The sequence below is a fragment of the Oenanthe melanoleuca genome, chromosome 3 (genome assembly GCF_029582105.1).
Source record: "Oenanthe melanoleuca isolate GR-GAL-2019-014 chromosome 3, OMel1.0, whole genome shotgun sequence".
NCBI lineage: Eukaryota > Metazoa > Chordata > Aves > Passeriformes > Muscicapidae > Oenanthe > Oenanthe melanoleuca.
Window position 1 is genome coordinate 50,800,219 of NC_079336.1, and position 27,619 is coordinate 50,827,837.

The 27,619-nt window shown below is 38.4% G+C and overlaps 1 protein-coding gene across 4 annotated transcripts in view; it reads right to left on the bottom strand.

Annotated features, from left to right (window-relative positions):
• Positions 1-27,619, bottom strand: part of THEMIS (thymocyte selection associated) — a 76,100-nt gene that overhangs the window by 29,660 nt on the left and 18,821 nt on the right. For 3 of the 4 annotated variants that reach the window (XM_056488277.1, XM_056488278.1, XM_056488280.1), the window contains exons 3-4: positions 24,327-24,785; positions 20,633-21,675 (exon numbers count right to left, since the gene is read on the bottom strand). In XM_056488277.1, coding sequence (XP_056344252.1) covers positions 20,633-21,675; positions 24,327-24,785 — 1,502 coding nt within the window. Of the gene's footprint in view, positions 1-14,048; positions 15,008-20,632; positions 21,676-24,326; positions 24,786-27,619 lie in introns of those variants that run through there. The other variant, XM_056488279.1, reaches the window with a different exon arrangement.

A 27,619-nucleotide genomic window follows, 5' to 3' on the forward strand; every position in this document is an offset into this window, starting at 1 on the left:
TTTCATAATGTAGCTATCTAAAACTTCTATATTAAGCCCTGGATTCAAGCAGGTATTCTTTTTTTTGTGACTTTACAGGTACAATTGGTACATTGCTCCTGGCAGACTGGCAAGATAGCACACAGGAATTATCTCATTTAACTGTAGATCAATGCCATGACTACAACGATAAAATTGTAGGAAAATTGTACAGTAACTACAAGGTTATTATCAATCACTTTTAGCTCTGTAGTGGCACAGGAGAGAGGACAGATGCTGTAATAGGCTCTCTACTGAGTACTTTTCATTAATATACTCTGTTTTCTTACAGTCTTGCACGTCTCTTACTCCCAATGGTTACTTTTGTCTTGCTTGTGATAAAAGTAGGGAAGTCAGCCCAGGTTCAAGTAAATATATCAGGGTGTATGTTGCTTTTCCTCTTATGGATCAAAAGGTTTATTTAGTTGTTTATTATTTTCTAGAAATCTATCACAGGGACATTTAAGAAAATCAAGATGTATCTTTCTTTCACTTGCTAATTATTAGGTCACACCCCTAAGTGGAAGACAAAGTTAAACCCAAGGTCCATAGCAGATTTTCAATGTAGGCAGGTGTTCCTTTACTGAACATGGTAGCTTTACAGAGGCACAAAAAGAAGAGGCCAAATCAAATCCCAACCTAAAACAGCTGATCAGGTTTTAACAGTTAATGAATCCATAGAGGCAGGAATGGAGCCACATGCTTTTTCACTTTTCATGTGAAAGGGGCTTTCTCAATGAAAATCAATTTATCAATGGTTGAAAAGTAGTTTAAAGGTTCAAAGCAGTAGTAGAGAAGAGTAGGTTTTACTCTCTGTTGAAACAGCTTCTTTTGCCAGTCTCAAATTTTTCCTTTCAAAATTATCTCTTTAAAAGCATTTATTTCACATCTGATCAAAATTCTTCTCTTCAAGCAGTCCTCTGATTTCAGATCTCACATGGTCATGGTAGAATTCAATGTTTTGGGCCAGGGAAACAATAAAACATTTTGGCACAAAAGAATGTCAAGGATTTTGTTCCAGAGGAGAGCTAACTACAGTAGTCAACTGCCATAGCATTTCTTCTTACCTGCATAAATTTCCTTTTTTCACTATAAAGGGAGGAGGAAGAGGAGGGACTTCCCAGAGAGTAAGGTGGCAAATTTATTCTGGTTGTCAGTACAAAAGTGGGTGTCATTCAAGAAAGATCCACCCAGTGATGATCCCAAACTACTTCAGAATTATTTTGCAATACTCATGCCTAACATTATTTCACAACTCTATTTTAACACAGATCTTCTTTCTAAGACTTGATGGAGATGTACAGCAACACTTACAAACTCATGACAACTACATCCTTAAAAAATACCGTGGTTGATGTGAATTCATTTTGTAGGCTGACTGTTTGACAAACTTTGTATCTGGGATCTCAGTCTATTTTTTTTTGGTCAAAAACTACAGAGAAAAAGTTCTGCCCAGAGATTTAGTTCAGGACAAAACAGGTCTGCTAGCCAAGAAACCTCACCACTAACCTGCTGAGTGACTGCAGGCAAGTCGTCTGCTGTCTATTCCCTCTGACATGCGCTCTCCTCCTATTTAGAGCATAAGGATATCTGCTGGGATTGCCACCCACCGTGTGTTTCTGCAGGGCTCAGAGACCGCAAGACCCTCATTCCACATGGCCCTGTAGGTGATGTGATGACTATAAATATCTGTGAAATGGATTTTTACCATCACACCATTTCCTAGTGGAATTTTATTTCATCCAAATATCCTACTCTTATTTTCCAGCGATCAGCCAAGGCAAGTCCCCAGGTGTAAGAAGCTCTCCAGCTGCCTAGAAACTGAAGATACAGAAAGCTACAAGTATTAAATACCTCCCCAGGATCCTTATAGCTAGCAGCAGCCTTTTGTTCCCATCTCTTTTCATATTACCCTTGTATAGTTCCCTTCTACAGCCGATAGCAACATGAAAAATGTGGAAAAAAATCAAGCTTGCCTTAGTCTTGATGAAACATGCACATGCACACATCATAAATATTGATATACTTATAAAATATATTTTGAACAAAGAATGATTTAACCATTCTAAATGAAGCAGAGATCTGAGGTCAGAAAATTTCCCTGAAATTTTGATTAAGGGTGCGAAGTTCAGTTGATTTGCATATAGTCGGCTGATAAAGAAAATCACCTCAAACAGCCAACTGTTTATCATAAGAAATGGCTTCCTTACATAAATGTGCTCATCAGAACCCCAATATCCTAAACCCATGGAAAAAATGTAGTCCTGATTCCTCAAAACAAAGAGCTGCCTTTTGTGAAGGTTCACCCTGTATTTGGGTCATCACAACAAAAATTATTATCAAGAAGCTCACAATGTTATCTGAAGCACCAAGGGACCTGCCTTGCACAAAATAGGAAGCAGAATGCAGTACAGTGTATTCCACAGGGCCACGAGCCAGGTAAGCATCGATGAATATTGAGATTAAATGACAGGCACAGAAACAAATGCTAGAAAGCAATAGGATCAGTTCATAGCTGGCCTCACTGCCCATAATGTTTTTTCAGGCTACATAAGCTTTCCATTTCAGTTACATCAACTATAACACCAGCCTTAACCTTGATATAGGCTATTTTTGCAGGTTTATTTTTTTCCTCCCCAGATGGCAAGCTCTTTCAGCAAGGTTCCTCTCTTCTTCACTGTTTGCAAACAAGGCAGCCCTTTCATGTTTAGAAACATTTCTGTATGTTCATGGCTGTCCTACTGACTTCAAAATAATTTTGTCACAAGGAAGGGCTAATGTGTGGCATCAGAGCTGGAGAAGAGCTACATGGAAGCATGCCTCAGGTACCATTAAGGCAAATACTTCAGCAATTAATGCAGAGAAAACTGACTGCTGAATACAGAACACAGCCTTTATGAAAGTACTAACAGGAGACTTGAAAAGTAGAAGCACATGAGCTGTCTTAATCTCATGGTTCCTCTGAAATTAAGTGCATCATTAATGGTTACATGTCCAGAGTGCAGGTGAGACTGTTATCAAATCCATCACTATTCAGACAAAAACCCCAGGGTGAAATTCTGTGCTGCGCAACAAAAAAATTACAGCTGAGGAAGAAGGAGCTTTGATGGCTTAAAACAGCCTTCTTATCATCCAACTTTTAGCTGTCCCAGGAGCTATAGCTGGCATCGACCTGTTTTATGCCCTACCACCTCATTTTTTACCAAGGCCTTTCAGGACAGAGGGAACATTGCAATGAAGTACAGGAGCTACTGTCCAAGGATGTATTTATTTCAGATGTAGTGAAGAAGGCATGCTCAATTGAGGAGAGATGGGAAATAGAAGAGAGAGCAAAATTAGGAAACTGAAGAGCAGCTGTTCAAATTAACTCATTGCATCTGTCTAAAGTCATACAAAAAGATATAATTTCACCCAAGAGCAAACCTTCCAAATGGCAATTTATTTTCTAGAAATAATTTAATGACACACAACTACTTGAGTGCTGGTACTTTACATACAAATAAAAATGGCAAGTCTTTGCACTTTAGTGTTGTCATCTAAATTAAACTTTTGAGACCAAGTCCTCTGTGGGTATAAATTAGCATAGCTCACTAATGCAAGAGGAATTATTTATGCACCAGAAGGGGAATAGTGTAGGGAAACGACATTTTTTGACTATAAAACACTAGCTCAGTCCTGATTGTTTTTACTTAAATTATTAATCCTCTCGGCATCTCCAGTGAATAGATTTTACAACATTTGTAGACCTGGAGAATGCATATATAGATTCATGAATTGATAGGACAAGCCTTTTAGCTCTCAAAAAGATGAAGCACAGGGCTGAACCATGTAGGACAAGGGAAATCTATAACCAAGGTTTCTAGGCAGCTTATGCAAAACTCCTGCAATTTTGGCTTTAAAGGCCACAATTGCCAACAGGGAAAAGGGTTGTAAAAAATAGGCATTCTCACATTTAGAGAAAAAAATTCCTTTACTCTTAATTATTTTCAGAGCCATTGTATTCTCAGAACTTTCAGCTCCCTTGGTGGAAAACTCAAACCTTTCTAAAGAGAAGGGACAAGCAGTGGAGGATGTTCCTCATGCTATTGGTATATGCCATTGGTATCCACATATGGGATGTAATCCTCTGCAAGAATGCATATTAGTCACAAAACAGCAGCAAAAATTATTTTTTTTTTTAATAATAGGATTTAAATCCTTGTCAAAAAAAAAAAAAAAAAAAAAAAAAAAAATGGAAATGCTGCAAGTTACAGGTGGAAGGAATCGCGCCTCTGAGCTCTCAGAGGAAAGAACCCAAGACACGACACATCAAGGTGGCTGGACTCAAACACATGGCTGCATCCAGCATTGCCTTGGAGTCAAAGCATTTGTACTTTATTGCAGCTGGCTGTGATCCCTTCAAACAGAGGGACTACCACTGGGCTATTCATCTTTCTGTGCTACATTGATGGCGCTTCAAAGGTGATACAATATTGTTTTGTAGGTTTAGGGGTTTTTTTCCTTTTCTTTTTCTCCTCATAGGACATTAGGTAATGGTATTTTTACCTGCTGATGTGCATCAAGACACTTCTGTTGTGAAAAGTTCCTTGAGAATTTTGGAAAGAGAACAATTGAGATCCTATTTCCTCTAGTTTCATTTATTTCAAAGTGGTGCTGATACATTCTGTCTCCTCAAAGACTAGGTCCAAGTGGACCTCCAAAATGCAAATAAAACAAACTAGAAGGTGGTGTTAAAAATACACATTAAACTCTTTAAAAAGCAAAAAGATTTGTGAGAGTAGGAGGCTAGGCTCCTACAGAGGCATTAGCAAGAGCTTTGTTCTCTGAACTTCTGCTGAATATGCTTTACTAGGAACATTTCACTCATCAGTTATGTTCTGCAAGTAGAATGACAGTGATATTTATCCAGGATGTTAAATTTATTAAATGGGGATTTTATAATACTCGTTGTATTATAAAGTGTAGAACATAACTTAAGTGGCTAGAAAAAATTTTACACATGAATAAGATTAATATGGCATTTATTGTTAGACTAGGAACTAGTAAACAAAATTCTAATGTGAAAAACTGTGCTTTTTATGGGTTTGCTTTCCTTCTTTGAAAGAGTAGGGATGGCATCTTCCCTTAACTGAACAAGCTTTTAAATGTAATGAACACAGATGCACAAAAATGCTCTTAGTGGTTGTATATCAGTAGATAGTTTTCTTAGATGTCAAAAAAAAAAATATCTTGTCCAAGATTATCTCTGTTTAAGCTATGACTATATTAGGTAAATTAATAGAAAAAAAACATTTACTATGTTTTGGGAAAGGGTTCCCAATATTGCTGTGGTGTATTTTAAAACATAATTCTCCATAAATTCAATCTATTCACATATATCTCCCAGATGAAAGAGAAATGATTGTGAACTAAAAATTAAAAAGTAAAATGAAAGAGAAATAAATTTACTTTATTTCACCTATTAATGAAAATATGAAACCTGTGAGACTAGTAGGTGGAGACACATTTATTGAATACTGATGATATAAAAAGAATTTCAGTATAAAATTCTTCTGTAGATGATTTCATTTATCTGCTATGCAAAGTTATCTAGGACAGAAGTTTAATACAATGAGATGCTTGTGTAATTTGTGTGAAAAAATGGATTCATAAAATTCAAAAAGAGGAGGAAAGCTAAAAAATTGTGTACTTCTTCCTTTATAAATATACAGTGAGGAGGGACAGGGAGAAGGAGAAGCAGAGGGACAGGGACAGGGAGAAGGAGAGAACCTATTTGATTTAGGCAACCTTGTGTGTGTGGGGTAGGATTTTAGCATATTTTTATAGTTTTTGTACCAGTAAGGAAAAGAAAGCCATGACACATGTTCTTTTACCTGAAATGGGAGCTGAACAGACATATGCATATGTGCAGTGTTTCCAGTCTATAGAAATCAAAATTTATGGCAGGACTACAAATCATATGTTTTTCTGCCAATATATGGATTTTCCACATGGAAATGTAACTAAAGTTTTCTTTTTCACAACAAAGGTATTAAATATTTACTGAAATTGTTTCTTGTTTTTAAATTTGTGCTGACACTTTACATCTTAATCAGCAGTAAAGATGAAGACTTCAGAAATCCCCATTATTCATCTTGTTGTAAGAAAGGCATGGGGCATTACACTCTGGAATTAGACTGTCAAAATAAAACAGTTTTCATTTTTGTGACTTATTGTGTGTGTGCATGTGTGCAGAGGGCAAAGGACAGTCTTCCACAATTTCAAGACATCTAACAAAGAAACAACCTCTAACCAAGCACAACCTGTTTTAAATAAGGGTTTGAAGAAAAAAAACAGCTGTGACTGTTGCCTTTGAGAGGTCAATGTTTCTTATGGATCTTCTCACCTCTGCCTCTGGTTCCTGTTACAAAAAATGCTACAAAAGCAAAATGGTGGATGAAAACAAGGCTCTGCTAGAGACCCCAGAATCCATTAACCCTTCAATTACTGGCATTCAAGAGCTATGGAAACAGGAGGACTAGCTCACATTTGAATTTTTACTTTGTCTCTTTGTCCAGGAAGAATTTGCATGGCAATATTGACTTTTAATAAGAGAAGAAAATTGGAGGAAAACAAAATTTCCCCAGCCATACAAAGTAATTCCATTAAATGTTTGCTTATACATTTTTTCCTGAACATATTTCTACTTCAGTAGCAATGAAATGTGCACAACAGAAAAGCATAGATCCTGAGATCTATGGGGATTGATTTGTAAATTAAATTTGTAAATTAAATTGTTTATGCCTCTTTCTATGAAGAAATTAACTTTATCCTTGATATGCATATGGCCAAACCTCCATACCCCATGAGATTTTTGAGAGACTGGCAATTGCTGCATACCTGGGGGACCCAAAAAGGCAAACACTAGAGCAGGTTGTAAGGTAGGGGTGAAAACAGTTGTCTGAGAATGTTGGTTTTCCTCTAGGCTGCAGGTTTCTGGATGACACCAAATCTCAGCCTTCCCTGCCAAAGCATTTCCTTCTGAACCAGGGCCATACCTTATCCCTCAGACCTTGTACCTGCACAACTTTGCAGAGTCCAGGTCAACATATCCATGGCCCAGGGTTTTCACTGGAGCTGCTGATGGGGGTTGTGTGTACTAGCAGCCATAACATGGTGACTCTTTCCCTACACAATGCACTAATCACAGCCTTATTGTGAAAAACATGTCTGTTGTTCACTTTGGGTTAATTGCTATGCCACTGGTGGAGTTCAGCTCCAGATCAAGGCAGGAGAATGTACATAACTACAATTATCTAGCTACATGTCCTTGCTCTGATTACAGCCAGGAAAACTCCACAATGCAGTTAAAAACTGCATCCAGCTAACCACAAAGTGTCTACTTGGCTCTCTAGGCAGCACTGAGAGCAGAGACCAGAGTGGAAACTTACACAGAGATGCAGCTCCCATCTCTAACATGTGGCTACCCAAGCAAAGACACCTCTCTCTGTGGTGAGAACCCATCCAGCCCATTCTTCACTGCAGCATGCTGGCCCAGCTTTGAAGAGACACTCGTGTTGTTTTGCTCTTCCCAAACAAATATTCCAAATTCGCATTTCTTGGAAGTAGTTTCAATTGCATTAAAGCAAATGGAGCTTTATTTCCTTAAATCGTGCCCACACATGTCCCACAATGTTAATCTGTACTAGTCCAGACATTTTAAGACAGGACACAGGCATCAAAATGTGTAACCAGCAGAGAAGCTGGGCAAACAACACAGTTCTTTTGACTAAAAGTGTGCTTATAGCATGGGTTTCAGAAAGGAAACTATTGGCTGAAGTCAGCTAGAAAAGCCAAATGCTGTCAGGAGTCTTCACACCTGAGAGGAGGTTTTGTGGTTACCTCTGAATGACACTACGTGTCAAAAGCCAAGCACGACATTTGGTTAGGTGTCATGCAATGTATATGCACATAAAACATTTGTAAAGTATTTTTTAAATCAACAAATTAGTGTCTCAGACTGTCATGTTATTGCAATTGTGCTGTACCTGCAAACAGGGTGAGAAGTTGCATTTACATTTGAAAATTGCAAATGTGAATTACATTTGTACATCTGAAAATGTATTTACATTTGATAAAGTTATGCAAAATATGATGGCAGCACTTGGCAATGTGTCTTTTGAAATAAGCTGGAAGAGCTCATTAATTTGAAGTTGTTAGCATAATGGTTTATGCCATTAGGTATCAAATCTCTTTTTGTAATTACAGAAGAGATCACAACCAACAAATAACGAAATTGTGTTTAGGTGCTCAGGAAAAACAAATTAGTTTAATCTACAGTCCACAGACGTTTGAGAGCCATATGTTACAGTTGCCTTTGTTATTCTTGAAAGCTGCTATGATTTATTACTCTAAACATATAGCGACAAATTGAAAACATGGATTAAAATGTCTCCTACTTGACCTTTTCAGAGCTTTCCCACAAATATAAATATTTATTTTATGGATTCAACAGCTGCTGATCAAGTTATATATTTTGAAAAGTATTATTTGAATTATTATTCCACCATTCAAATTACATAGTTCCATGATAAATATTGTAGGCATTTTATGCTAATAGGCACCTTACAAACCATTGCATAAACCCCCATGAGCTCACACTACACGAGTGATTGTAGAGGCATATGATCCTCTGTAACTTGGTGATCTTTCCACTATAATGATACAAGAAATCCCCTCTGGCATCAACTCTTCACCTGAAACAAATCTTAACTTCTATTTATTCATTCAGAGATAAGAAGTCAGTCAGCTATTGTGAATAAAATAGGAATGCATAGCAACAAAACCAAAACAAGCAGTTTCCACTTTCCCTTGGATTTTTATTCCTGTTCACATTTGTAGTATTTTCATTCTTAGCCTTGCCCTTATTTCTCTCAGGCACTGCAATCTCAGTGAGGACCTGAGTTGTCTTCCCTTGGCACAAAGCAAAGTAAAAGATAGTGCTAAGCTGCAGTGATTGAAGACAAATAATAGAAGAAGCATATTGTCCCAATGCAGCTACTAAATTCTGGTGTGGATTACAACTTATTCTCCCATCTGTGCCTCATTTGGTTGAGCCAGGGAAGGAAAAAAGGTTACTTACTTAATTGTTTTTCAGTGTGCATGTCTGCTGTAGCGTCAAGCACATAGCCAACAAGCCCTTACAGTCATGCAAAGAATCCCTGAGGTTATCAGATTTTTCATTCCTTATCCTGCAAAAAGGTGAAAGCAGTCTGTCACCAGTCTCTATGCTGGTGAGTATTATACTACTCATTAGAAAACTTCTCTAAATTCCCATTTATTGTAACTACATCAGTTTGCCAATGAACAAAAACACCTTCTGGGAGTTCTCATTTCAGCTGGCTTAGAAAAGGGATTTCTAGAAAACCTTTACTTTTAAAATTTGAGTCTAAGTTTTACTTACCCTGTGTTTTCTTGTGTCCTCAACTAGTTGTGATCTGCACAAAAGGCACCACCTCCCTCTGTTACTCCCACAAAATTGGGGCCTCCAATATGCAATTTACAGATTTAGCCCACAGAGTGTCTTCCAAATGACATTTATCCAAAATGCTTTTCCAAGTACTTTCAGTCTCAGCCTGAATACTCTACAGCTTTGATAACTACCTCAGATGCTTTTCCTTATTCTGTCTTTGGCCTTGTTTATAAAGATACTGTGCAGTAAGTTAGGGAATGAATTTACAGCTCCTTTCCACTAACTCTCTCTGTAAACACCCCTACAGCACACTAAATTGCCTTGGTTTGAAGCAACTTAATCTCCTCTCAATGCCACGTGAAATATCTAATATTTCTGCAAACTGGGTAACCACAAAAGAGGGCATGCAGGAAACCAAATTAGCTGTAAATTCACAGCTGAATACACTACTTTCTGTAGAAAAGCCATCTATTTCAGTTAATTCTTTGCAACTAGGTTGTGGTGATGATACACCAGCATCCCTGAGAAGTTTCATTTGCTCTTCCTGCTTTCACTTTCACTGTCATGACTGTAGAGCTGGTGTCTAGTCAGTGAGAGAATCTTATTATAGTAACATCCAAATGTGACACACAGCAAGGATTAAAGTGTTATCCAACTTGTAAATGCATAAGCAGGCTCCCTGGAAACAGAATTCAGACTGATATTTTCATTTTCAAACCTGTATTTTTCTCCATCTGAGCAGTCAATGGAGCATCTTCCTTTCTAAGTAAGATCCAATTATAATGAGAGCTTGGATTGACAGGAAACATAATTATAACTGAATGAGCTGTCAAATCCATGATTAATAAGATTTTTCATTTAGGTTCAACAATAGCAGCATTAGACTACTGCCATATTATTATTCAATAACTCATAACATTCATAAGAAGGTTTATTTTCTGTTTCAGAGGGTAGACCAAGATGTTTCACATTCAGCTATTCATATGGGCAGAAGTGGTTTCAATATTGCATGAGATGATTTTATCTCTATTTTTTTCTGAAGATGCAAACTAATGAAAAGCCTTGTGCAAAATCTAAGCCTGCTGTTTCAGGATTTAGTTTCTGTTTTCCTTCTAGCTCCCATGCTTTTGCATCCATATTCCTATTGCTCGAACCGTGAGAGCAGAGAAGGAGTATGAATGATCTAGGAGGTTGATAGCCTGGGTGTTCACTCCATCAAATGTTGGAGTAAAAGTAGGAGACAAACCAAGACACCTCTGGTCTGTGTGTTCAGCAAGGTGCAAAGAACAGATAAAGAGCAGATATTTCATGTTAGCCACCATGTATGTATGCATTCAGCTGGCTGAAACAGAGTAGATTTTTTTTACATGACTGCTTTTCACTTTTGTATGAGAGACAATGAGGGCAGGATGGTAATGAATTAAGATATGCACAAGGGGAAAAGAACATTTTTAGAAAGAGAAGTGCTCACCCTCAGCGTTTTTGCATCAAAAATGCAATTCCCTCCATCCTACATAAATTCTGCTTTCCCATCCCATTTCACAGTTTGATAGAATGTAACTGGATATTCTGTTTTTCTGTTTCACTATTTTTTAATTTCTCCTTCCTAGTTTAGCTTCTTAATCCTCTCTTCCACCCAAATGGAGGTGCTGCATCATTGCAAGTAGTATAAATGATATGTCAGGTTGACTTAAAAAAACACACCTTTTAGTCCAGCATTTATTTATACATCACCAGTTATGTCTGATTACTTTTTATACAAGTATGATGTATCAATATAAGATATATATATAGATGATATAGATATAGATATATATAGATGATATAAATATATATAGATGATATAGATATAGATGTAGATATAGATATAGATATAGATAGATATAGATATATAGATGATACAGATATAGATGACATAGATAAATATAGACATAGATATAGAAATATAGATATAGATGATATAGATATAGATATAGATATAGATATAGATATAGATATAGATATAGATATAGATAGATATAGATATAGATATAGATATAGATATAGATATAGATATAGATATAGATATAGATATAGATATAGATATAGATATAGATATAGATAGATAGATAGATATAGATAGATATAGATAGATATAGATAGACAGATAGATTGATTGATAGATAGATAGATAGATAGATAGATAGATATAGATATAGATAGACAGATAGATTGATTGATTGATAGATAGATAGATAGATAGATAGATAGATAGATAGATAGATAGATAGATAGATATAGATTAAATATACATATACAGAACTAGCCAGCTTGTAGCTAGATAGATGGATGTAACTTATATTGCAGCTATCTTTTTCCCCATTTTCTTCCCTTGCTGGCACCTTTTGTACCTGCACAAATTAACCTTTAACATACAACTCTCAGTTTAATATTATCGTCTGTCAAAGTCCCACAAGCTGGGGAAATTTATGGAGGCATTATAAGAAACACCTGACTTTCCATCCATAACTCTTTTTGTCTCGAAGGTGACTGCTGCCTTCTGTAAGACAACTGGTGAAGACAAGGCTAAAGACATAAGATGTACCACAGCAGATGCAGAAGACAAGCTCAAAGACCTGTGTCTATTATTAGAATAAATTATGAAGTGGTTAACAAAAGACTGAACCCTCAAAGGTGCTAGTGAGCCTCCCAGTTAACACCTTGCTATGGTATCAGTTCTCAAATAAGTTATTCTTTCTTGTTTCTTCCTCTTTTAAATACACACAAAATACACACACTTCAGAATCCACAACTGTCCTAGACAGCTGTCTCTTGGATTTTTCACCTCTTTTGTAGATAAACTTCCAGCTAAAAGCTTTAAACAGGGCTAAAATGTACTAATATTCAGTAATTTCATTGTTGATATTATTTTTATTATAATAGTGATGTTGCTATTGCAGTACCCAATGTACAAAATGCTGCATATATAGAAAAACCATTCTTGTCTATACAAATATCCCAGATGTGAAAATGAATATCATGTCCCATTTCACAGAGAGGAGACAGCTACATGAACAAGTTGCCACCTAGTAAATGAGCATGGATTTACAGCTCATTTAATACTCCATGGCAACTGTCTGTCTGTGCGGTTACTGCTCCAGAGTAAATGTGAGGTAGCTCTGACCCTTATTGAAAGTGAGGCAATGTATCCTGCTTTTACCTGAGCTTAAAGCATCTGTATAAAGCAACTAATGGGCTGTAAATCCACTATCCCTCTTCACACCTGGCAGTTTCTTCATGTATCTGGAGGCAATGATATTTATGTGATTTGCCTGTGGTCACTGAAGCAGCATTTACAGAAGTGGTGATGTAAACCAGACCTACTGAGCTCCTGTGAGCCCCTCTCCTCACACAGCCAGAATATTCTTGTAGAACTACTGTTCAATTGTTTGGCACTTTTCCCTTCAAATGACAGTAATTCACAAGCAAACTCAACCACTTTTTCCTTATTAATACTGAAGAACATGAATTTACCACTTATGCAAAACAGATGGATCCCTAAAAGTAGCTATGGTTTCTTCATTTCACACATAAAATATTATTTACTTTTTAAAGACTCTTAAATTTAAAGTTTAAAAGTGATGTTTTGGGAACAGTTTTATCCTGGTTTATTAATCAGATTTCAACTCTAGGTAATTGAAAGTCCAAACCAGAGCAGAGTCTGAGCAGAATTCATCACCAGTGTTGTCCATCAGAGTGGTCCATGGCATGCCACAAACTAGCTTTCTTTATTTTCCTTTTTTTTTCCTCCAGTGACTCCTATTGAGTGACCCTCTACTTAGACTGTCACACAAGTTCAGGTGGGCTATTGATACAAGCCACTGCCTACAGTCATTGCAAGCCTGGAATCACTGCTCTGGTTTTCCAGTGGCACCAACAGGAATCACAACAGGCTTGCTTTCATTACCTGAATGCTCAGCTAACAGTACTGCCAAAGCTTGAATTTCATAAAAGAATGCATAATTAATGGGCAATGTCAGTGTGTCCTTACACTGACCACATACAACACTTAAGTGGCTTTAGTGAAGCTCCTTCTTTTCCTTTTTCTTTTCCCCATAATTTTTTAGCAGTGGCTATATCAACACTAGTTGATTACACAGTGACTGGAAAATTTAATTTCAATCTGTGCCAGCTAGCCCTTTCCACATGGAGACCAAAGCAGGGACACCAGCCACCTTGCACCAGCTTTCTGGGCTTTTTTCAGAGAAGGTGCTTGAGCAGAGATGGAGTCAGAGAGCCTGGGAGCTGCCCAGAGCTCTGGCAGCATCCAGAGCATCCTTGGGAGCAGCCTGGCAGGTCACTGCCACTGCTGCAGATGGGCACTGCAGGAGTATGGGGACTGTGCTTCCTGCTGGAAATTTGCTGTGCTTTAGATTATCTCTGGCCATTTTACACTGGAAAACCCTTTGGTGATTTTTCCAAACAGAAGTCCAAAATACAGTCCATAACAGGTTAGCTGTCCACAAACATAATTTTCCAATTTTCTTGCTGTAAAGAGAAGGGCAAACTTGGAACCCCAATGGAAAAAAAAGACATTTCTGTGCCACCACTCCCCAAATTCTATTTTTGGAGAGTTATTCTGCTGCAGTGGTTCCTTGAATCTTAGATTTATTCTTCTACTTTTTCTGTCCTACTTCATAATTATGCATAATTATATGGTTTTGTTATGTGTTGTAATATGTTATGCGCTTTCTGTGAGACAGGAAAAAAAAAAGTGCCAGCCAGTTCTTTCCTTACTGACATCAATGGCTTTTGGCTCACACACTCTGTTCAGGGTTTTCCTTCTTATCAAGGGTTCCATATTTTCATGAGGTTAAATTTTTTTATTTCTTCTGGGCATCCTTTTTATTTTTATATTTCTTTTCTCTTTGTTCTGCAAGTAATTCATTTTAGCTCTAAATTAAGCAATTTGCTTTTAACCAGTTGGCATTTTCATCAGTCAGCATATCCAAATGTTCATCTGTACCTTCCTTAATTCCATGTACTATATCAGCATTTCCTGTATCACTAATGCCTTTCTGCAATGAGACTTACACCTCAGATTGCCCTGCTGTTTCTTCAGGCAATTATGTACTGCCTGTCCTTCTGGCAGGCACATTGATATCTTCCCCACTCTATTTCGGTTTTGAGAGTAACATCAAAGCACAGTCAGTGCCTACTGCAGACTTGATGATTCTCTGTGGAAATTTTAAGCTTCTGGTATTTTTTAAAAGAAAAAGAGGATGCTGAGAGTACCAGGAAAAGGCAAATCCTTTATTAGCTTGGGCTTCAGGGTTTCTAGTTCCTCTAACTCCTTTCTGTTGGTTCATTCAGAGTCCATACTGCACCCAGCAATCCTGGTCTCCAGCCAGCATTTCTTGGTTTCTTCTGCATAAAACCCCAGGATGTAAAGTGGGATGGTACATGTGTAGTCTTCAGCCCAGCACAATAAAAGGATGTGGATAGGTTTTCCAGAAAATGGTCACAGGCCCCCAGATCCACACACAGCTATAAGAATCTCTGCAGCAATGTCAGTACAAAATCCTTCAGCTTGCACTGTCCAGCCAACAAGAAAATCAAACTGCTTGACACTTGTCAGCACCTACACCCTGCTCCAGTTTTCCCCGAGATCATAGCAGGAGACTGATCCTGTGCTGAGGTTTGGAATACATGCTGCTGGGGAAGGCAACAAAAGCCTGTGATAACTCGAGGTGTCCCTGCACCTCCCACTCCTGTGACCTTGGCTTCAGCTCACTGCATGAAAGAGGAGCAGGAAGTGGAGATGTGTTGGGAAGAAGCAAGGCACAGGAAAAGGCAAGCCTGTTGAAAGCAGTACAAAGGACTGGGAACCAATATCATACAGGTTAGGAGTGAAAAGTGCAGCATGAGGGGACCTAAACACCTGGGGCTGTGGGAAATCAGGCATGTGTGTCACAGGATGGGCTTTAGGAGGGAAAGGAACCCATGGCACAGTGTGGACATGGTTCTTGGCAAAGTGGGAAGCTGCAGCACAAGGACTTGGAGGGAACACACACCTGATTGACCAGGTGAGGCTGTGGTAGGGATGGGATTTTGAGACACTTTAGGAAATTGGCACCAATGACAGCATGGGGTGGTCCTCAGCTTGTATAGCTGTACTTCCAGACTTCCCATGTTATTTATTAGGGACCTACAAAACTACTGGAAAATTACAGGGAGAAACAATAGATAGGATGTGGGGAAGGAGGGGGAAAGAGAGGGTGGAAGGTGAGATTCCAGGGAGTGGGAAATATCCTCTTCTGTGGGGACAGGAAAAAAGGGAGGAAGAGGAGGCACAGGTGCAGCATCAGCAACCATAATGCCACAGCTGTGAGAGAGAAATCCTCCTCTTTATGTTTGCATATGCACATTTCTGCATCTGCTAATGAATCTTTTTTCTTGCTCATTTCTAGAGCCAGAAGATTGTTAATTCATGAAGTCTGTTCTTACCTATTCTTTCCTGGATGTCCAGTGTGCATTTTCTAATATGCTTTTGTTTAGGAAGTTTAGTTTCTTGCTACACAGCAGAAATATTTGTGTTAAATCTACTCTATAAAGAAGACAAAAATGTGAAAAATGCTCCAGAAGCAGAAAAGAAATAGTTATGAGGAAGGAAAGGAGGCACTACAGGAAAACTCATTTGCTGAGAAACGCAGCTTATGTCTTATCAACTTAATTCCAGATAAGTCTTCATTCTGCTGTGAAGACAGATGCGATAAATATGTTAATGGCAGATTTTGATAGCTCAGTTTGTAGAACTGCAAAGCCAGATGGAAGTGATAATTTTTCTTTCATTTTAATTTTGAAATAAAAAGCAAGAAAGCAAGAAAGTTCTCGGTATCTTAACACTGTAATGACTTTTGAAAGGATAATGGACCTTAGCACAAAATGACGATTAACTATCATGCCCTGATTCTCCTGTTTTATTAAATTACAGTTTCCTTGGCTGGAATTGTCTCAACTTTCTTGCCAGAGATGAGCAGATTACTGCTTGTGACTGACTCTCCCAGTTCCACATTCATAAAGTTATTTAGCAGCAATCCAGCTGATGGATATTTTACTCATTCTACTGTTGTTCAGGTTAGGTAGATGAAACTAAACAGACCATTGATGATAGCACTGGATGGAACTAACTTCTCTTACTCCTTATCAGGAGTGAAATACTGTCCCTTAAGCAGCACCCTTATGGTCTTAGGAGTGCAAGGCTAAAATGCATTTCCATGCATTGATTAAGATTGCACTTACCAATTTTTGGTGCAGACCCTTTTTTTTCAATTTAATACAAAACCATTGAAGGACATAGATTAATACTTTCTTAAATGTGTAGGATATTTACTGCTTGAACTCATAGGCAAAAAGAAAGTTAGAAAAGTTTTCCTGCTTGAATCTTCTTGAAAGGGAGGAAACAGTAGGCTTCCAAGCAGGTGAAAAAGGAATTTTAGAAAATTATTTTCAAGGAAATTACTAAGTGAAAACTTGGTTTGTCATATTTGCAGTGGTGTTTCTAATGTGTGGAAAAGACAGACACATCTGGATTGTTCCCCTTATATGAATTTTCATTTCAAGAAGGTGAGGTCCTGAATGAATACTCCTACAGGGACTTCTCTCCAGGAACAACTTAGCAAGTCAGTGAGATGATCCATGCTGAAATCAGTAGCATTAACTTCTAGGGTTTTATTAGGTCATTCTCACTTTCTAGATAAACTCACAAATCAGAAACTGGATGACTATTTAATTCTACATGTCAGTTAACACCCTCTCTGAAATTCATTCCAATGACTCTAGCAAAGAGAATGTAGATTTCTGGTAAATTTTAGAATATATTTTACCACAAGACAAAGGATACAAGTTGTTATGTCATTCCTGTCCTCAGCTGGGGGTGCTTGTGAGTAGAGGTATTGGCTACTGGATAAATATATGCTATTGGTTCATAATATTAGATAGATATTTGCTGTATGAAGTATAAGATTATTTTCATCACTCAATACAAGTTCTTTTTTTCATTTGTTTAGTTTACATGCATTTTCTTGGGGCTTGTCTTTTTTAATTCAATTAGCAAGTAATATGAAATTGCAAAGATATGTGGTCTGGATGTTACGCAAACAAAATTGTCATATGAGAGGGAAAGGGAAAGTCTGTGCTGTGCTGTGGAGGGGAGAGGAGAGATCCCAGGTTCTGGAAAAGAAAGCTGGATCAGCAGGAGCTGAGCCAACTTAATTAGCCCTATGAAGAGACCGGTCAGAGTGCTTGGTTAATGCAGCTGCATCACGTTTGAGAACTCATCTGGTGTCTCTGGACTTAGCTGAACTGTGCAGACATGCATGTCCCTGCAGCACTGCACCTTGCACACACACAGAGGCAGCTCTCACACTCCTGTGCAGACATCCATGTCCCTGCAGCACTGCACCTTGCACACACACAGAGGCAGCTCTCACACTCCTCTGGGGTTCCACTCCACGCTGGATGCCAATCTCATACAATCCAGGGACTCGCATGACCAGAAGTGCACAGTGAAGCATGCTGCCCTGCTCCTGGGCCCAGGGTTTCCTTAGCAAGGTCAGAGAACAGCAGGAAGAGACAGCTGGAGCCTCTCTGCCCTCACAGCTTGCTGAGAGCTGAGGCAATCAAAGCACAAGCTGTAGGTAAAGGTGACCCACGCTTGCAGAGGATCCTCAGCTCTTGCGAAAAACAGACAGATCTTAGTCTTCTGTGGACCCATGCAGCAGCAGCATTTTATCCTGCAGCTCCAAACCAAGCAGAGCTTCCCAAATGGTGTGCAAGCAAACCATTCCCCACTCTCCAGCCAGCAGCCAGAGCTCCCCAAGCACCAGGCAGGGAGCTGCCTGCAGGAGGAGCGTGGCAGCTCATGCAGCACTAAAGCTTATCCCAGGCTGCCACCTTGTCAGGCTTGAGTTCAGCTCATTAGGACACTCATCTGTTATTTATGCAAATAAGCCTATGCATAGTCAGAAAATATGCAAAGATGGCTATTTATCAGTTTGGCACAGTTTCTGACTTTCTGAACCCTCAGACATTCCTGATACGTTTAAAAAGAAAACACAATCTCCCCTAGCGCTGCAGAGGGGACAAGGCAGAGCCTAGCTGCCACCATCCACGTCTTCTCAGAGGACTCATGGTGCTCAGCATAGAAAAGATAATGCATTCTGCATACTTTAAACACAATATGTTACAGCTCAGGATGTTTAATCTAGTGAATAAGGGATCTCTACTTGTTTCACCTTCCCAGGGGAGGAAATTTGCAATATGCATAACTCCAAGCATTCTGACTACAGGTTATTATTTATTTATAACAGGCACCTGCCCCCAAAAAATTAAAAAGGGTCTTTTGAAACAGTGTTTAAATTATGTCCTTTCTCTGGACAGCTGCAGTCTAAGGTTGCTCTCACTCTTGAACATGCAGAAGAACCTGAGCTCATCCCTCTTCAACCCTTATGAAAATACCGTCTTTTCACTTTATAAAATATTATCTTCTGCATCATCTGGAGTCAGCATCCACCTGCTTTTCTGCACACATAGCCATCAGTAACTGCAGGAGCTTTGAATCCTACTGACAAGGGTACAGGTTGACCAGAATCACAGCTCTAGGGAATTTTCCCCCAATTCTTTACCCCTGGCCAGTACCAGGGTGATTGCCTGTTAGCACCATGGACAAGTTGCTCATGTATCCTTCCTTGCACAGCAGGATGTCTTATTTAGGCTGCTCAATGTTCATTGTAAAAATTAGAAGAAAAGACGTTTCTGTAGTACAGGCAGGTAAAAATGACACCCCAGGGAGCCACCTTACCCATTCAGCTCTCATATAGACTGCTGTAACCATCTCCCAGGATCTATCTGGAGATTTGGACACACATGTGGTCTTGGAATCAGGGAATGAGAGGAGGAACACCTCCAGCAGGCAAAGAGAAGTACTCACAAACACTGACCTTTCAGAGAGGCTACAATTCAACTTCAGTTTCATACCAACACACAAAAAAAGAACTTCCCCAAAATACAATTACATGAGTTACACTGCATTTAAAGCATAGTAATCACAACACAGGGCACTCAGTCCACCCTGACATCATGATGATGATCTCATCAGGAGAGAGAATAGTAAGAGCAAAAGCAAGAAAACTCTTGGTTTCAGATAAAGACAGATAATAAATGAAAGAAAGAGGGGAAAAAAACCCCGAAACCAAAGTGGTCACTCACCACCTCCCACAAGCAGACTGCTGACCAGTCTCTGAGTTATGGATGTCTTCCTAGGCAAATCACCCCCTCAGTTTTTATTGCTGAACATGGTATTACATGTCATGAAATATCCCTTTGGTAGCTCCTCCATCTGTGTCCTCCCCAACTTCTTGCCCAACCCCAGACAACTTTCTTGGGAAAGACTGGGAAATCAAGAAGGCCTCCATGCTGTGGGTGCATGGCTATAAAATAGCCAGAAGATTGGTGTGTTATCAACCCTAATTAAATAAAAAATACAAAAAATACTTTACAGACTGGTGTGAAGAAAATCAGCTCCACCTCAGTCAGACCCAACACAAAGATTAATGAAGAAATTGTCTTAGTTAGTTAAACATGAAGAAAATTGTCCTAGAATGGGCACTTCTTTTTTAACATCAAGTTCTATTTTAAAAGAACTGCTTTATTTTTTTCCTTTTTAATTCCAGACCTATTTCCCACTCAGATGAGTGCAAAACAATGAATTCAAAAATTTCAATACAACCTGTCTCTCTGTGAACTTAATTCTGCAATTTCCAGCTGAGCAAAATTATCTTTACATCATGAAAACATATGCCTCCCCTTAATAAAGATTTAAATACAGGCACTTCAAATCTCTCCCTTCACTTTTACAATGGTGCAGTAAAGGATTATCCATGCAAAATTATACAGCCAAGATTTCTGCTGTGAGTCCGCATGGTTCCGTTGTTTTTCATGGATCAATTAACACACACTGGAGATTTTAGCCTTTCCTGGCTGTAATGGCTAATTTGCCTATTACAGGCAGCTGAGAGCCATCTGTGTACATGCCATAAGGATACAACAGTGAAATGAAGACTTTAAACCCGCAGAACATGACCTGTGGTTGTAAGGCATTCAAAGACAAGAGGGAAACCTCACCTCTGGAGCCTGTAGCACATCACACACACCTGGCTTAGGCAGTGCAAAAGTAGGTGGAGGTGCTGTTGTTGGCTTTTTGGGAGGCCTGGGTGGTGGATGAAGGGTTAGGTTTTCATATCTTCTCAGCATATAGTATTCCTCTTGGCTGACCTCTTCCACTGCTGTCCGAGTCACAGGCGGCTCAGTGGTCTGGACACCTTTGTTGAGCAAGTGGACCAGCATGTTTGAGCGATACACAGGAATCTCCCAGCTCTCCACTGGACTGCTGGCACTACTGATCAGCAAGTAAGAGTCTGTGATTTCTTCTTCAAACTGCAGACCAGGGGCAGCAGCCAAGATGTCTTTCTCGATGGAAAGGTCCCTCACGGACACTTTGACATTAAAAGGCAAATGGAATTCTTTGCAAATCTCAGAAAGGTGGTACTGTTTCTTGTCATGAATCACTTCCACAAAGCCACCTTCCATGTACATAGGGAGGAGCACTTTTTTATATGAATCACTCAGTATTTGCTCACAGGCTAAAACATCTATGAGTCTCTTTCTTCCCTCATAGAGAACTTCACTGGTCTGACGTTGCTGAACTAGAAACTGATCTCCAACTGAAACAGAAAAAAGCTCTTTATGAGGGGAAGTAAAGGCTTTGGTTGCTACAACATGAAGATGTTCTTTTTCACTTCTTGCTATTTCTAAGTCATAGGCAGTTGGAAACTCTCGAGGTCTTCTCTTGAACTTTCCTTTGTAGCTCATAGGGATTAAATAACGTCTTTTGGAGGAATCACTTCTCATCTCAGAGGCTAGGACTCTTGCTGCCTGGTACTTTTTGTATATGACAATCTTTTTCCCTTTAGACAATAAGTTATAAGGTTTTTGGCTTCCTGAAGGCCCTTCCATTATCTCAGCAACCATAGGAAATTCTTTGCTTGTTCTCTCAAATATATCTTCCAAAGAAAATGGCTGAAGGAAGGAGCTAGTATCATAACAGTCTGTTACATCCTTGACCTCAACATCCAGATCTGAAAGGATATGAACTATGTCCTTTCGAACTGAAAAGAAAAAGAAATATATTGGGTTTTTTTTTCAAACAAATTGAAATAAAATACACATCCTGTTGGCCAGATATTAAAAGTACCTTTTATGAGGTGTGTGTGTCCATGTTCACACCACTAACAGGGCTAGCTACAGTCAAATTGTTGTAATTTAAGAGATATGGTTATCAGATATGCATAGGACCACACAAATAGGGTGTGCAAGTGAGCACAAAGTTTAAGAAAAAGACCAGTTCACTATTTTCCCCACAGCACCACCAAGTTTAACCAGTTTTTTATCTTCTCAAACTCTTGGGTGAAAGTTTTCTTTTTATTATTTTATTTCATAGCAGCTTAGGGTTTCTAAGAAATGAATGAGTAACATCTTTAATAAATAAATAGCACTTGGATCCATGTTGCTGCTATGGCCAGACTGGGAGAAAGAGGTATTTTGATATTTATAAGAATGATTAAAACATCTGAAATTATTAGGAAATCCTATCACTTAGCAAAATGGCATAGCCTTTGTATAACTAAGAATAAGTTATTCTTATGAATTAAGATATTTTAAGATTATATTCCTCTCTGGAACTGTTGCATCTTTTTCTGCATCACTTGGTTTTATTCACTGTCAGAACTGTGCCAGTGAATTTAACAACCTGATAGGGAACAACAGCTCTTTTATCACAACTGAACTTGCAAAATTTTGAATGCAAAACTTCCAAGAACAAAGCTGACTATGTAATTAAGGCTTGTTTAAGAATTTGGCTCCAGGCCAGTGACAGCACAGGTTGCTGACCAAGGCAGTAAAATTTAGCAAGCAAATAAAATTTAATGACTCTCTTCAATAAGACTTATTCTGCATAGACCTACACAAAGGGATAGTATATTCTGGATTCACACTTCCTTCTAGCAGGACATAGCAATATTTTATACTGAAAGCTGGTATCAGATTTATTTAATATCACAGAATTCTATGACAGTGATTCAAGGTGTTTGTTCCAACTCTGTTTTTGTCACATTGTCACCTTGAGGTGATAAACATCCCAAGCACCACAAGGGAAAGACAAAAAAGGAAAATAATTGGTGAAAATGAAACTTTCTGTGAGCTTTTGTGAGAATTCCACACACATAACTTGTTCATTATTAATAACAAGAAGTATAGAGAATTCCTGCTCACAGTCTGTGAAAATGTAATCAGTTATCAGGAATCTTTTTTATAGTGGATAATATTTCTCATACTTTATCTTGTGTCTATTTATAGTTCTACTAAAAATTGTGAAAATCCATTTTTCATGGTCCACATAAAAGTAGTTATTCATGCACCATGAAGCCTACTTTTCAAGTTTGTATTAAATAGTTATTTAGGACATATGCAATGTTTCTCAAATGTTGAAACACCGTGAAACTTAAAATAAAAACAACAAATACAGTCCTTACTAGAATAACTGATTGGAAGACAAGTGAATACCACATATTTCTGAATCTTCTGAAGGTTTTCAGGGACATTAAATTCCTATTGATATATAAGATTCCTATTGATATTCCTGTAAATGTATCTAAGTGGATATAGCAATACACCTGAGTTAATCAAGCTTCAGGAGATGAGCTAGATCCCTGAATCTAGTCAGAGTTACAGCAAGCAGGTGCTTTATCATTTGAGGTTATATTTTTCAAACTTGCACATTTAATCACATAGCAAGCACAGCTGAATGTCTTATGATAAGCATATAACTATAATATATTGTGTTAACAGTCTCTGTCCACTTTTATTTCTTTCTCTTTTCTCCACTTGATTACATAATTCAACAGAGAAATGCTAAATTGTGAAAAGATTTCCTTTTTAATATCCTCATGAATGGCACATATCTTAGAACTCAATTTCTATGGAACTCATTGGTTAGCTTCTAGTAAATGCAACAAGCAGCAAAACCTTCTCAAAAGCTAAGCTACTATCCTGCAATCAGAACCCAGCTGTATCAATGTTTAGGTGGAACAACTAGAACAACTAGTGCCATAGGTATTTTGGAGTTTTTAAAAATAAAATCTCAGAGCAAAAACTTTTAAAGGCATTGATTTTCTAATCTTTTTGTTTCCTTAAACCTACAGGTTTCAGAAATTGTCCATGAGTTTTTTTTTATTTAGATTCTGTTGATATTTGTTCCTGCAAAAGAATAAAATAATATGTTTTTCCCTTCTCTGACATCCTCATTCTGAAAAATAAATGATAATTAAGTGTATTGCAATACTTATGTCCCTATTCTTTTTCTACCTCCTAGACATAGCCATGAATTATCAAGTGGCTTCTCCATGGTCAAAGTCTAAGACACAAAGAAAGAGAATCTTGGAACTGAACAGAATTCCTAAGCTCAAACTTTTTATTGTGCAGTGTATTTTCAATGAGGATTTAATAGTAGTAATCAACAAAATGGCAACAGAAAGAAATCCTAGGTAATGATCTGAACTAACAGTTGATAAAGAAATATTAAAAGAAATATTATTTTTATCTTTCTTTCTCTTGAAACTAACATTAGTGGCAAACATGGATAAGGAATTTTTAACAAATTGAATCTTCCATGGCTATTTTAAGACAATGTTGTGTATTTAAGGGTCCTATTCTACTTTGCTATACCAAGTTTAACAGAACACTAATTTTAATTCCTACTTACATTTCATTACTGCCTGCACTTCGTAGACAGGCATGAGAATCAAGCAGCCATCAAAATTCTCAGGAAGTGGACTAGAGGAGTCCCACAAAGGTAAAGTGTTGGAAAGTTTAACTATCCGGTTTCTACACTTAGGGATTTTCCATTCTGCAATCTCTTTTAGGGTGTATATCTGGTCGTCTTCACACTCGTAGAATTCTCCTTCTTGCGAAAGGGGCAATGCAAAGGAGTGAGACTGGTTATTTCTGACCACGACACAGCTCACAGCCATTGTTCCATGGATCTCTTCCACTGAGTTAAAGGTGATCTGCTCACCGTGTTTGATAGTGAAGTTTGCCAGTTTTATATCCTTGGCGCTGTAGAAACAAGGATGGCCAAACCTTGTTGGCCCAATAGAGACTTTTGTTGCAATTTCTTCAATGCTGACATATGGAGTCTTATCTGCCACAACCTTATAAAGACCTAAGAACAGAAAACTTGCATTATAAAAAGGGAAATAGGCAAAGCAAGTCATGCCAAATACTAGACTGTGAATGTTATAAAAATGGGGAACAAAGCACATAATTCATAGATGATAGCTCAATAATTCTAGATGATTGCTAGAAATACAACTCTATAAAGGTAGTATCAGCTGCATGTGTATAGGCAGCTGGGATGAACCCTTTCTGCTGTTTATCTAATTCTAACATCCAGCATTCTTCGTCCACAGTAAAATTTTTCTTTCCCACAGAAAAAAGAAAAATTATCCTAAATTCCTGTCTTTTCAGCAAATCAGCCTTTGAGAGTTAAATGCAGTTGTGGTGTGAGGAAATACAACATTAATGTGATCAGTTCATGCAGGATAAGTTTCTTGTCTAAACATCAGTACTACATAACTTTCCACACACAGACTAGGAATTCCTAGACCAAGTGTGTTTAAATGAAAGAATAGCACCTACAGATAAGAAAAAGCAAATAGATTTTATTGTATCTGCTAGCCCAGTCCACCTGCTGGATTAAATCAAAGTCAGGGTGTTGTAGCACTCCGGCCATCACGAGGCAATTAAAATGCTGAAGTTCTGCAAGGCAGAAGCTGTAGCTGAGCTTCCCTATCTCCTAGGGACATTATTACTTCATGTTAATCATGCCCTTTGGATCTGTCTCATTAGGAGTTTCCATTGCAAGAAAAATGTGTACATTTCTATATCTGCGTGAGGGTTTTCATAAAAGGAGAAGAACTGGAGGGTTGAGAGGACTAAAAAAGCAGGTCTTAGCTGAACTGTGTGATTCAGCTGTCTTCCTCACAAGGCATGGCAGCATTGTAAATGCTGCCTTGTGGAATTGCAGTGCAGCTTCCTGAGACAGACATTGACAAAGACTTGCTTTCAAGTGAATATAACCGAGAATAGAGGTTATTTCTAGGCCAAGTTTGCTAGTCACAAATAAACCAATAGCTACAGCTACAGCGACAAAGAAGCCCAGCTCCCTGGGAGATACTGTGCCTTTTCTCCCCTTGTCTGCCAAAACCAACCAGCAAAATTCCTATGGCCTCACTCATCCACGCTATTGACTCCTCTGGACCAGAGAGAGGACACTTTGTGGAAAAGGTGTACTCCCATTTTAGCTGGAGGATGAAGCATGGGATTGGGAATCAAGGAGCCTGGTTGGTACTGCTAAATACATTTTTATGGCAGCTTCAAACCCCATGAGTAGTTTAAGTCATGTTTTAAATGGTTTTTAAGCAAGGTTTTAAATGTTCTACCCACCTGTCCGCAGCCAAGGGCAGGATGTCCCAGCAGACACCTAGATTTCAGTGAGGCAGGGGTCTGCCAGAACACACAGTTGCTGTAGGAACTTGGGAAGACACTAATTTCCTTTGCTAGACCACCCCCAATTGTGGAATTGTTTAACAAATTGGATCAGGGGATATTGCTTCCCTTAAAAATAAGTAAGGTGCTTATTTTCTTCCAAACTTTTTCCCTTACTGACTTTCATTACTCACCATAATTCAACCCAACTGAGGGCTCTGCATGGTATCAGGGTGTCCCTAAGATTGTATGTCTTTAAAAGGATGTATCAAATAATTACTTCTATCAGAACAAACTTTCTTGATTTTTTTTTTTTTTTTTTTTTCCTGGAGAGGTGTATGGTTCTGGCTACAGGATTGCTGTGATTCTGGCTTTACAGTAGCAAAATCCTGTAATTTAATTTGTAACCTTAGCACCACTCATGTTAAAGGATGCATAATTAAGATTCTGTCTGTGGAGCAGCTTTTAACTGAATTCATCTCCAGACTGGGCATGTTTGGTTCTGGGTGTCCCCTGTGGCCACTAGTAACTCTGGGAACTCACATCTCTGAGGGTCTGTCAGCAGCCTAAGCAGTAATAGCCTATTTGATCTGCTGCAGAAAGTCACCAGTTGTGCCAGTGTCACTTCTTTCTGCAGTTGTGTGCCTTCACAATGGTCTGTAGGACAGCCAGCTTTTTCCTGTGTGAAATCAGCATGCATCCTCTACATATATGGAAAGGAAAACCTGCAGGAAATCCTCCAGGCTTTTTCTTGGGCTGCAAGGAAGGCATGTATGTGTATGAATGTATAAAGTACAGCTTGAACACATTTTTCTTTCCCACTCATATTTGTAATGTTTCTCACTGCCATTTTTAGCACAATTATTAGTGAGGAAGTTATCTACCACAGTCCCAATCACCACTGGACCATGCCAGTGCAGATCAACACAAACAGGTTCATCAGCATTAAGAAAATATGTGACAAAGCACCAGTGACAAACTGAAATTGTGGAAAAGACAAACAGTGTTCTAATATTGTGTTTTGCAAGCATAAGAAGGGTATCATTTCCCAGCAGTGCTGTGAGAAAGCAAATAGTATATTCATTAAAAAGGATATTCAAAATACTTACAATATGTCTCAAAGGCAGTAACTATGCTTACACATCTGTGATACAGGAGCAAGTGTATGCACCCCGCAAATTTCACTGAAAAACTTCCATGAATTGTGCTAAAAAACCACTTCCAGTTGAAAATATTTGCCAACATACAGGTATGAAGAATATTATTCTCTTCTATGAGTTTGACAATAGTCTCAGGCTACTAGTTTTGCTGTGCCTACAAAGTTATTTGGAAGGCAACTATTTCAGCAACAAATCAATGAACATCCCAGATTGGAAAGCAGGTGTCATATGGAAGCATAATTATCAGATTTCATACAAAACTAGACACCTGATTATTCCCTTGGCCCAGACAGATTGGCTTTGTCAAGGATGGGAGCAAAAAAATGTTTGCCTTCTGCTCTGCTGGTTT